Source organism: Moschus berezovskii, chromosome 3 (assembly GCF_049115385.1).
Source record: "Moschus berezovskii isolate FMDL1 chromosome 3, NW_MosBer_1.0, whole genome shotgun sequence".
NCBI lineage: Eukaryota > Metazoa > Chordata > Mammalia > Artiodactyla > Moschidae > Moschus > Moschus berezovskii.
In genome coordinates this window covers 52,314,889-52,327,622 of record NC_142462.1, presented here as the reverse complement: position 1 = coordinate 52,327,622, position 12,734 = coordinate 52,314,889, and the positions used below count along the sequence as shown (strand labels likewise).

At 40.9% G+C, this 12,734-nt stretch overlaps 1 protein-coding gene across 6 annotated transcripts in view; it reads left to right on the top strand.

Moving 5' to 3' along the window:
* The first annotated feature begins 2,786 nt into the window (after nt 1–2,786).
* Nucleotides 2,787–12,734, top strand: part of NAPEPLD (N-acyl phosphatidylethanolamine phospholipase D) — a 56,715-nt gene continuing 46,767 nt past the window's right edge. For 2 of the 6 annotated variants that reach the window (XR_008685226.2, XM_055420708.2), the window contains exon 1: nt 2,787–3,137. Coding sequence is in view for 1 of the 6 variants with exons in the window: in XM_055420708.2 (XP_055276683.2) it covers nt 2,932–3,137 (206 nt within the window). In the remaining 5 variants the exon portion in view is untranslated. Of the gene's footprint in view, nt 3,138–3,161; nt 3,339–3,390; nt 3,514–6,201; nt 6,346–12,734 lie in introns of those variants that run through there. The other 4 variants (XM_055420711.2, XM_055420712.2, XM_055420710.2 and 1 more) reach the window with 4 other exon arrangements.

Genomic DNA, 12,734 nt, shown 5'->3' with positions numbered 1-12,734 from the left:
CAAGATCAAAGAGGTAGTTAATGGCAGATTTAGACGTTAGCTGCCTCACTGATTTACAAGTTAGCTGCCTCATTGCTATTTGGAGTTATCTATAGATTCTAAGTGTTCATGCAAACGATTTTTGATTTAAATGGAGGTGAATGCAGTAGTTAATTCCATAGGTGCTGCTATAAATACACATTGAATTAAACTCCCCTAGTAAGTAGTAAGCAGCAGCAGTAAGTAGTCACATGGTGCTCTAGTCCTCTGTGCCTTTAGGCTTGGAGTTGGGAGAAGAAAGGACAATACTGATTGCAGAACTCACTTTACAGATGAGCTATTGTGCTAAAATTTGTCTATATGTGGTTTTACAGAAGTTATTTAAGTAAAGCCTAAGATTTTGTGAAGTATTTAGAATAAACTTATTTAATACTAGTCTCTAGAAACTTTACCTTGGCCACCTAACCACTTAAGGGAGCTGTGTAAATTTGCTCCTCTTTCTTACAGCACTAACTAACATTTTAAAAAGAAGTAATGTTTGAAAAAAATTCAACAGTAAATTTTACAGATCTTAAAGGCTTTATTCAATGATTCATGAATTTGGCAACATCCCATCTCACAGACAGAAAGAAGTTCCAAGGCATTGTACAAAATTAAAGAACTTTACAGGCAGAAGGGAGTGGGACCTGGAAGTCATACTAGCAGAAAGTTGGTTGTGACAAGGTCACTTTCCTTTAAGGGATGATGTGGGTCTGGGTGTGTCGTGTCATGGCCTAGATATATCAGGCTGATTATCTCACTAGTGCTGACCAGGTGATTCCTTGATTGACTGGTTTAAGATTCCAGTTCTGGGAGAGGCTGACATTATAAATCTCCGTTTGGTGATGTGGAGTTGAGCATTAAGTGACTCCATTTTAGGCCTGTTGTCTTGTTTTTAACAGTGACAACTTAAAAGACAAATCATTATATGCCAAATGCCTGACTTTCTAGGGGTCACCAAAGAGCAAAGGACATATAAAACCCAATTCAGCAGGTCAGGATCTAAAATTAAACATGAGTGAAATGCAAGAGGCACAGCATTCATTCTGCTCTGTTCTGTGAAGCAGGACAAGCTAGGTTTTGCCTGGAATGATAAAAACTGGTATACTAAACAACTTTTCATCATCAAGAAAAATTAAGCTTTAGAAGTGTTAGGGGAAGCACACCGACTGAAACCGCCCACCCTGGCCAGGCACCATAGTAACTATTTGCATGAGCTGTTTTACAATAGGAGGTCCTGGTAAGGAACACGGAACTAATAAGCCACCACCCACCAGAAGGGTTCAGGAGAGGTCAAAAGGAGACACTATATGTCTGACCATCTCCCAGAATCCTTCTGTCTGGCATCCATGTTGGTTGAACAAGGCATGCACCACCAGGAAGGACTCTGAGTCAGAATGATTGGCTAAAGACAACCCGGAAACTAATCCCATCCCCATAAAACCTGAGAGCAGAGCAGTTCTCCTGGGTTCCCTTACCTTGTTGCTCTCTGCCCGGGTGCCTTCTTCCAATAAACTCTCTTGCTTTGTCAGCACATGTCTCCTATGACAATTCTTTTCCGAGTGTTAGATAAGAACCCACTCTTGGGGTCCTGGAGGAGGGTCCCCCCTTTATACAACATAAGTAGAGTAGAAATGACAACACAATCCATAAAGTTTGTGTGATATTCCAGAGTTTAGAAAGCATAAACATTAATGCAGTGCATGAGCCTAGGCAATATCTTGTTTAGGGAAAAAAAAAGGCTTAAAAGACCTTCTTGGGACAATCACATAACTTGAAAATGGACTGAATGTTAAATAGTATCAGGGAATTGTCTTAGATATGGTACTGGTATTGTGATTCTGAGGCGAATGTTCTTATTTTTTTAGAAGACACAGACTGAAGTGTGATTGATTTTGATACCTGCAATTTATTCAGATAGTATAATAAAAAGGCATCTCTATTTTCTATAGATTTGAAAATCATCATAAAGAATTGGGGTGAGGGGAGCAGAGGGCATTTTTCAGAAGTTCCTTAGCTAAGGCCACTGTGAAGACCTCCTGAGCTATCAGTAGCTTCAATTTATAGTTCGGTTTTGCAGCGCTGTTTCTTTTCCCTGCTGCAGCGAGGAACACTCTGTGACCCAGGAACAAGCAGCATTTAATCACCCTTAAGTCAATAAGATTCAGCTGCAAGCTCCCCGAGGGGGTAAAAGTCCACACCTGATATAATCTGCTTTACATTCCTACGCTATTGCACTTGGCACGTTCACTTTCAAATTGCAAAGTAATTTGTTTTGCATTTCCCCGCAGTTGTATCTGCATTCGGAGGCCCAGGCAGAAGGCATTTCTTTGGCCGGAGAACACCCAAACACTCATTGTTGAATTCTATTTGCATAGTCTCTATACTTTAAAATACTTTAAAAAAAAAAACCCATGAATTGCATTTTGCAATTCAAAAATGAAAACCTGGGAAAAAGCTAAGAATCGTAATCTGGTGGTATTTGGTCATCACCCTAAGTATCTTGCTACCAGGTACTGGCCTACTGATAGCGCAAGCAAGAACCGCCACCTCGATTCCATTTAATTTTAGCAATTGGGGAGGCTGACCCGGGAGCTGTTCAAGCTATCTGCAAGTTAGCGTCCGATCTAGGACAGGATAGCCAGCATGGTGTCAGAAGGGCTTGCGCGGAGGGCGAGTGGGGCAAGCACAGGGGCCGGCCGGGAGGGGCGTAGCGCGCCGCGGCACCTCCTCTACCAACACGGCCTGGCCGCCGGGCTCCGGCCATCTTGGTAAAGACCAGAGCAGCGGCCAGCCCGGGGCTGCCAGATTCGAAGGTCACGATGAGTGAGTGATCGGGCGCCGCGGAGCGGAACCTAGCTCGGCCAGGGCCTCGGGCCGCCGGGCGGGCTGCGGCGCCTGCTCGGCCCTGGGATGGTGAGGCGCCGAGCGCTGAGGCGCTGCCTGCAGCTGCTGGCGCCCTTGGCGGAGCCGGCGCGGCGGGGCCGGGGGCGGAGGAACGCGGGCGCCGGCCGCCGCGGCCCCTCCCGCTGCGCGGGGGCGCTGTGTCCGCGGGCGCCGTGGCCGGTGGCCCAGCAGCAGCAGCGGCGGCGGCGCGCGCGCCCGACCGCCCCCCCCAGGTGAGCCCCCGCCGCGCGCCGCCGCCCCCGCGCTCCGCTCAGTCCGCCGCGCGGCGCGGCTCGCTGCCTCCCGGTCTCCGCGAGGAGCGGTCCTCACGCCCCGCGTGGGGTGCTTGGCCTCTTCGGCGGACTGGAGCGCGCGGTGGGTGGATTCCTGCTCCCGAGCTCTGCCTCATCTCGGAGATGCTGCGCTTGTGAATGGTAGGGCTTCGTCTGAATTTGTGCGGAGCCCGCATCTCTGAAGCTGCGTGTTTGACTAGCCGCAGAGTTTTTGTTTTCCCCAGCTTGGGAGAGGAGCCGTCTCAGGGATTTGTTATATCTAGGTCCAGGCTTCTCTGCAGTGCACGAGGTGGCATCTTCACCGACTGGAATATATGTGGGTGTCTTTTGGTGTATGTAAATGAGTGGTTAGACAACTTCCTTAGAGCAGTTTGTTTCTGCTTCACCTATAGTACTTATTTCTAAAAATTAGTTCCGACAGGTTTCTCCCCATTTTGAAAGTTAACCACGGAAAGGAAAGGAAGAGCTAAAGTTTGGAGCAAGGTGCGGCGAGGTGGTAGAAGACGGTGCTTTCTTTCTTGTTTGTTTTTTGACCGTGCTTTCTTGTTTTCTGTTCGGTGGTTTGTTTCTCAAGTTGAGTGTTACTGCAGGCTTTTCAAAAGAGGTATTCAGATAGTTTCCCCCCCCACTCCTTTGACTAGAACTCGCTATAATCTTGGTAGTTTAGATCAATACGTTTTTACAGGCTTCTGAGTCTAATGCATCATATCTCTGTTGTACCTGGAAAATACTAGTATGAGAAAAGTGAACTTTTAAGAAGTCACTTGATTTTTGGTTTTTCCTTTACTGCAGTTGTTCTGTATATGTTATAATAAGACTCACCTGGCTTACTTTGGCTCATTAAGTGTTTGCTAGTTGATAATTCTGGTTAATGTATTGAGAAAGTGATGCCTGAAATACAGCTCTCTGAAAATTAAGAAATAATTTCCATCTTTGTTAAGAATGAATATGTAGCAGTTCCATTTCTATTTTCAGTTTCACTGGTTTTGATTTAGCCTCAAACATCCATATTGTTGAGGAAGAAGTTATGTAATGTTTAAAAAGAAAAGATTACCAGTTTCCCACAGCAGTCTGATTTTGTTGGAAGAAAATTTCAGTCTGTTAGAGAAGAAATTTAGGTCTTGTTTAAAATTTAAGAGCGATACTGACTTCAAAATGTTTTAAGTGAAAATATAGTCACGATTTTCAGATTTTATTTAATTACATTATGCAGGTCTTCCTGCTGCAGGAATTTTGTAGTCTCCAAGAGACGGTAATACTTAGTTTATTTCTCATACTCTTATTTTCACTCAGAGTCTCACATTATACTGTGCAGGGTTTCATATTGTGAAATTTCATTATGAAATTAATTCAGTTTTAATTATATGAAGGACATTTTAATATAAGCATTCCTTCATAGGGTTTGGGTTTTAGTTATGCTTTCTATGATAGAGTCATCCTGTATGAAAAGGGTGTTATGTTAATTTTGAGTATTAGTGAAGTTGGGAAATTGGGGCGATTTTTAAGAACATTTTTGTCTGTTTGAAAAAGTACTGCTTGCCTTTAATTTGTTGTTTCATTCTGCTTTTTCTTTGTAGTGGCACACAATTGTAATTAAAGTAAGTTTTTCCATTCCATTCTATTCTTTTTTTCTTTGTAAATTAGAATATGCCTGTAGGTGGTTTGTGTTGATCTGGGCATTTTAGATTGAAATGCATACAGGTAAGAAATGTTTTCATTGAAGTATTACTGGGGAAATGAACTGTGCACATAATTAATGTGCACACAGTTTAGCCTGAAGGCATGCGTAAAACTGGTATTTAAATAATCACCCTTGTGATTTCCAGTCTAAGTCAAATAGTGTACTATTCTAGATGCTAGAATACTGAAGACTTCTACATTTCTATATTTATAGTGCTTTCCTTGACTTGTCTTTTGAATTTAATAACCATTAGTTGTGTATTTAAATATTTTAATTAACAGATTTTGTGACAGATTATGCATGAACTTATACATCTCAGAGGCAGTATTGTTACATCAGAGATACAGTCTTTGCCAACTCAGTTGTTTAAATAATGTATTGCTGCAGAAACCAGAAATCGAGAAACCAAGCACCATACAGAGAGTTGGAGAATTCAGGTTTATTACGCTGGCGGGCCCAGAGGAGTTAACACTCCAAGACCTGAGCCCTGAACAAAGGGGTTACAGAGTTTTTATAGACAGACTATAGTGGGCAACACTAGCTGCTAACAGGCTGGTTTAAACTAAGGGCTTTTGCGCACGCAGGAACAGCAGTCAAGATGGGGAGGGGGATGCCTGACCTTTACACGGACAGGCGTGATTAAGCAGGTTTCCAGGGGCTGTGCATGTGCAAAGAGCAGGACAAGGGTGAGTGAGATAAGCTCCAGTTCCTAGTATTCCCCACTTTCTGAGTCTGTGTGACCTACAAGCAAGCTGAGTTACAGAGGCAGAAGGAGCAGGAGATTGTGTAAAATTTTAACTTCCTCTTCATTCTCCCCTCTTGATGCTTCTATCATTCATTGTAGAAAGCATCATCTCTTGTTTTGGTAGGACTCTCCATTGTTTAGGGGGCTATATTGAGCTATTACCATATGTAAGTTTATGGATTCAATCCAAAAGGTGAGGATCCTGGTAATTGTATTGAGGATACAAGGGCCAAACAAGAGCACTGCAAAGAGCATGAAGAGGGACCTGTTAAAGGGAGAAGCCACTAGCCCCAGCTCCAGATACTGTTGCAGTTATCCCAGGAATTAGCTAATTTCTCCTTTTAGCTGTTGGGCCATGTCCCTGACTATTTCTGATTGGTTACTTGAAAGCAGCATTTTTCATTCAAGAAGAGGCAGGTTCCTCCCTTTTTGGCTGTGAGTAGGCCTAGCCCTCTCCTACTTTGTAAAACCACCTCAGCCAGGAAGTCTAGTTGGTCCTGTAATGAAGAGAACAGCAATAATACCAATTAGGGATAGAGGCCAGATTTGACAGTGAAAATCCATCTATATTTTGATAGCTGGATCCTCAAGCTTCGGCTGTGTGTTGACCAGCCAGCTGCTGGAGTATGACTGGAGCAAGGCTGAAGAATCCTCAAGCTTCTGCCGTGCGTTGACTAGTCAGCTTCTGGAGTGACTAGAGCAGGGCTCGGCGTCCTTCACAGGTGAGGGATGTTGTCTTTGGAACCGGACCTTGAGGAGGTTTTTGGGGGTCCTGAACTACTTTCCAAGTGTCCTCATCACAGGAAGTCGCTTTCTTCTTGACTCTGGTGTGGTGGATCCAAGGAATGACACCTATAACTTTAACAGCAGTAGGGGTTGCCAGGACGACCATGTGAGGGCCTGTCCAAACTGGCTGAAGTGGTTCCTTTTTCCAATCTTTAACCCATACCTCATCTCCTGCTGATAGGGATGAACCCAGTTGCCCAAAGGAATGGGTGTCCTTCCTAAGGTTTCTCGGGCAATTTGGTGGAAGACTTTTCCCAGGGCCTGGAGGTGTTGGGACATCTCCAGGTCAGCTAGTTGTTGGTGGTCTCCCTTGAGCTTTTCTATCACTGGGGGTGGTCTTCCATATAAGATCTCAAGGGGGGAATAGCCTGAGGACCTCAGGGTGCATTTATGGAGGAAGATGAGAGTCCACAGAGTGATAAGGCAGCTTGTTCTAGCATTGGCTGGGTGTTGGCCGGGGGATATTCTTGTCGTACTACTACTTGGAGAAACAAACTTAACAAGAAAGTTAAAGATATATGGCCAAAAGATTAATAGAAGTAGGAACGCTGCTGGGGGGCTAGCCAGTCCAGGTCCAGACACTGGTTTGTAACATTAGTGTTTCTTTAGGTATGAGAAGATGCAAGAATTTGGACTCATAAAAATCTTTACTTGAAAACATCTGACTATCTGAAAGCCTGTTTTTCTGGGGTTTTCCCAGAGCACTGAGTGCCTTATTTTTTGTCTTCACCCTGAAGTCCTTTCAACAGGGTGTTGAAGGTCAGCATCTTATAGTGGTCATGATTTAATCTTTGTAGAGACAGCTGGCAAGGGCTAAGTTCCAGTCAGCAGGGCCCTTTCATAGGCACATGACTGACCATGTTTTGGGGCATTTCATGGTCATTGTGTCCCACGGTGCTGGGAAGTCTCAGTCCCAGATCTAACAAAGGTTCCATTGACAGGCCACTCAATGTGTTGTCACTAGACCAGGCCTGGTAAGTAGCAGAAGTCTCTGGACCATACCTGTCTTACTAGCCTCTTGGTCCAGGAAAATATTTCCTCCTGTTGCTTCTTCCAATATCTAGAGTCACATTATTACAGTTATTGATCTCATATGGAACTGCATACCAGCATTTTATCACAGGCTCAGTCACACATTTGGTAACGTTAAGAAATAATCTTCTGAAGCAAGCTACATAGAAAATAATATAGCTTGCAGTTATTAGTAAGATTACAAGCAAGAATTTAAGTCAAGAACTTTCATTGGGTATACCCTGGTATACCCCAGGTCATCTGACTCAGTCAAATGATTATAGCCAAGTGTTAATCTCCTGGTTGTACATCATGGAGCATCTGACCTTTATCCAAAGACTGGTTACTGAGATAAGCTTTAGAAACAATCTTAGAGTGTCCTTTTTAATAATGTAATTAAGCCTTTTAGCAATATAACAAGGAACTATCTCAGAAGTGAGTCTTAGTAAGCACAGACCTTAATTAACAAAACTAGAAATTCAGTGAGACATAATTTTTTCTTTTTTGGAGAACTCATTCTGAGGACATTAACACTGTAGCCAGGTAAGTCTTTAACCCATCAAATAAAAATGTCAGGGAGCCGGGAAAAGCTGAGATTTCCCATAGCCCTGGCTCTTTGATTTTCAGCTGTTGTTTATCCATTTTTAATTTCCTGATTTAGGAGCAGACTATTGCCATGTTTTAAGGACATTAGGATAGCAAAAATCTAACTCTAAGGGGTTATATTTTTTTTTGTTGAAGCAGAATGAGCTTTGTCTACATGTACCATACCCTTAAATAATGTTTATTTACTTTACCAAAGTAACAGAAAGATTTTAAAAACAAATATTAATCACTTAAAGGCAAAGAAATTCATAATCTGTTATTGAAAGCTGCATTCTAAGAAAACTTTGTTCTCTAAACAGAAGACCAAATTCCAGTCTGATACCAGCTTATTGTTAATAGCAAAATTTGTTTATCTGCTTAATTTTAGTACATCTTTTCCATAAATCTTGAAGAACTAGCAGTATTTTTCCAAAGGCATGAGAGTAAAACCATAGAAGGGATGTTTAAAATATGATTCTATTGCAATTGACAAAGAAACCTGGTCATAACACTTTAATATGATAACTAGAATTACCATTGACCATATTTTATCAGGGCTTATCAGAGCTATATGAATTTCACATAATTTTAGGATATCTATATTAGTAACATCAGCCATACAGTATAACCTGAAAATATTTATCATCCTTTTAACAGTGCTTCCCATGTGATTTAACATGTCCAGTGAACCAAGGTAGCTTAATAACTCTTTGGAATGTCTCAGGGACCCTCTGAAGCATCCCAAAGTTAGCTAAAAATCAAGTTATTTAGGAAGTTTTGTCAATAAATGTCAAAAGGATTTATAATAGGTAGGATCATATAAGTTACTGTGAAATAATAGTTATTTACTTAGCCAAAGTTAACAAAAGATTTCAAAGGTAAATATAGAACGGATCAATTAAGAGGTAAACTTAAATCTGTAATTAAAAGCAGTTAAACATCTGAACAAAGTATGTCCTCTTAACAGAGAGAAAGGCCGAATTTAAGTTTTTGCACCAGCTTACTTTAAACTCATTTGCTGCTGCTGCTGCTAAGTCGCTTCAGTCGTGACCAACTCTGTGCGACCCCATAGATGGCAGCCCACCAGGCTCCACCGTCCCTGGGATTCTCCAGGCAAGAACACTGGAGTGGGTTGCCATTTCCTTCTCCAAAACTCATTTAGGTAAACTTAATTAAATTTATTTTAAACTTAGTCCTCAGTTCAGTTTAGTCGCTCAGTCTTGTTCAACTCTTTGCAACCCCATGAATCACAGCACACCAGGCCTCCCTGTCCATCACCAACCCCCGGAGTTCACTCAAACTCACGTCCATTGAGTCGGTGATGCCATCTAGCCATCTCATTCTCTGTCGTCCCCTTCTCCTCCCGCCCCCAATCCCTCCCAGCATCAAAGTCTTTTCCCGTGAGTCAACTCTTCGCATGAGGTGGCCAAAGTATTGGAGTTTCAGCTTGAGCATCAGTCCTTCCAGTGAACACCCAGGACTGATCTCCTTTAGAATGGACTGGTTGGATCTCCTTGCAGTCCAAGGGACTCTCAAGAGTCTTCTCCAGCACCACAGTTCAGAAGCATCCATTCTTCGGCAATTAGCTTTCTTCACAGTCCAACTCTCACATCCATACATGACCACTGGAAAAACCATAGCCTTAACTAGACGGACCTTTGTGGCAAAGTAGTGTCTTGCTTTTTAATATGCTATCTAGGCTGGTCATAACTTTCCTTCCAAGGAGTAAGCATCTTTTAATTTCATGGCTGCAATCAGCATCCGCAGTGTTTTTGGAGCCCAAAAAAAATAAAGTCTGCCACTGTTTCCACTGTTTCCCCATCTATTTGACATGAAGTGATGGGACCAGATGCCATGATCTTCATTTTCTGAATTTTGAGCTTTAAGCCAACTTTTCCACTCTCTTTCACTTTCATCAAGAGTCCTACCCATGCACAAAACATTTTTTCAGGGTCCACCTTTCACATACCTTTTAACTACTTTCTGTAACAGCCACCTGTAAGTCAGATGTACTTTCTTTTTCCTTTATAAAATATAGTTTCATTTTTTATATTTTCTTTACTAAAAACATACTTCCTACTTCTTCCTTATTAGATTAGCAAACAAACATTAATACTAGATATTAAACGTTGAATACTACCCAGTTTATGTCACTCTGAAATTTATTTATTTATTTTAGTAGTGGTGAGAGTGGGCACCCTTGTCTTGTTCCTGACTTTAGGGGAAACGCTTTCAATTTTTCACCATTGAGGATAATGTTTGCTGTGGGTTTGTCCTATATAGCTTTTATTACGTTGAGGAATGTTCCTTTTATTCCCGCCTTCTGGAGGGTTTTGATCATAAATGGATGTTGAATTTTGTCAAAGGCTTTCTCTGCATCTATTGAAATAATCATATGGTTTTTATTTTTCAATTTGTTAGTATGGTGTATTACATTGATTGACATTGATTGATTTGCAGATGTTGAAGAATCCTTGCATTCCTGGGATAAAGCCCACTTGGTCATGGTGTATGATCTTTTTAATGTGTTGTTGGATTCTGATTGCTAGAATTTTGTTAAGGATTTTTACATCTATGTTCATCAGTGATATTGGCCTGTAGTTCTCTTTTTTTGTGGGATCTTTACCAGGTTTTGGGATTAGGGTGATGGTGGCCTCATAGAATGAGTTAGGAAGTTTACCTTCCTCTGCAATTTTCTGGAAGAGTTTGAGTAAGATAGGTGTTAGCTCTTCTCTAAATTTTTGGTAGAATTCAGCTGTGAAGCCATCTGGACAAACAAAAAGTGAAGCTTTTGTTTGCTGGACAGTTTCAATTTCCATGCTTGTGATGGGTCTGTTAAGATTTTCTATATCTTCCTGGTTCAGTTTTGGAAAGTTGTACTTTTCTAAGAATTTGTATATTTCTTGCAAGTTGTCCATTTTATTGGCATATAATTGCTGATAATAGTCTCTTATGATCTTTTGTACTTCTGTATTGTCTGTTGTGATCTCTCCCTTTTCATTTCTAATTTTATTGATTTGGTTTTTCTCCCTTTGTTTCTTGATGAGTCTGGCTAGTGGTTTGTCAATTTTATTTACCTTCTCAAAGAACCAGCTTTTGGCTTTGTTGATTTTTGCTATGGTCTCTTTTGTTTGTTTTGTATTTATTTCTGCCCTAATTTTTAAAATCTTCTTCCTTCTACTAACCCTAGGGTTCTTAATTTCTTCCTTTTCTAGTTGCTTTAGGTGTAGAGTTAGGTTAGTTAGAGTAGTAGTAGTTAGTGTAGAGTTAGTTCAGGCCAGGAGGGAATGGCAGGGCATATTTAAAGTGATGAAAGAAAATAACCTACAGCCCAGATTACTGTACCCAGCAAGGATCTCATTCAAGTATGAAGGTGAAATCAAAAGCTTTACAGACAGGCAAAAGCTGAGAGAATTCAGCATTACCAGACCAGCTCTCCAACAAATGCTAAAGGGCCTTCTCTAGACAGGAAACACAGAATGAGTGTATAAACTCGAACCCAAAACAATAAAGAAAATGGCAACAGGATCATACTTATCAATAATTACCTTAAACGTAAATGGGTTGAATGCCCCAACCAAAAGACAAAGGCTGGCTGAATGCATACAAAAACAAGACCCCTATATATGTTGTCTACAAGAGACCCACCTCAAAACGAGGGACACATACAGACTGAAAGTGAAGAGCTGGAAAAAGATATTCCACGCAAATAGAGACCAAAAGAAAGCAGGAGTAGCCATACTCATATCAGATAAAATAGACTTTAAAACAAAGGCTGTGAAAAGAGACAATGAATATATATAATGATCAAAGGCTCAATCCAAGAAGAAGATATAACAATTATAAATATATATGCACCCAACATAGGAGCACCACAATATGTGAGACTAATACTAACAAGTATGAAAGGGGAAATCAACAATAACACAGTAATAGTGGGAGACTTTAATACCCCACTCACACCTATGGATAGATCAACTAAACAGAAAATTAACAAGGAAACACAAAAGTTAAATGATACAATAGACCAGTTAGACCTAATAGATATCTATAGGACATTTCACCCCAAAATAATGAATTTCACCTTCTCAAGTGCACACGGAACCTTCTTCAGGATAGATCACATCCTGGGCCATAAATCTAGCCTCGGTAAATTCAAAAAAATTGAAATCATTCCAGGCATCTTTTCTGACCACAATGCAGTAAGACTGGATCTCAATTACAGGAGAAAAACTATTAAAAATTCCAACATATGGAGACTGAACAACACGCTGCTGAATAATGAACAAATCATTGAAGAAATCAAAATATGCATAGAAATGAATGAAAATGAAAACACAACAACCCAAAACCTGTGGGACACTGTAAAAGCAGTGCTAAGGGGAAGGTTCATAGCAATACAGGCATACCTCAAGAAACAAGAAAAAAGCCAACTAAATAATCTGAAATTTATTTAGATTAATTTTTCTTGTATTTAGAATTGATTTGTAAGTGCTTACTTTAGGCCAGTTAAATTAGAACTCATTTACAACTTCAACAATATTATCAGAAAAAAAAACAAAAGACATACACTGAGACATACATAAATCCAGACAGTCAGAGATCTTACAGTTTTCTGTTTGAGATTTAAAATATCTCTTTGACCCCTCTTTTTTCCTTGCTTGAAGTTCTAATTTGCCAAAGACTGAGGTCTCAGGCAAAGTTGCCTGTGTATTTCAAGGACATGAAA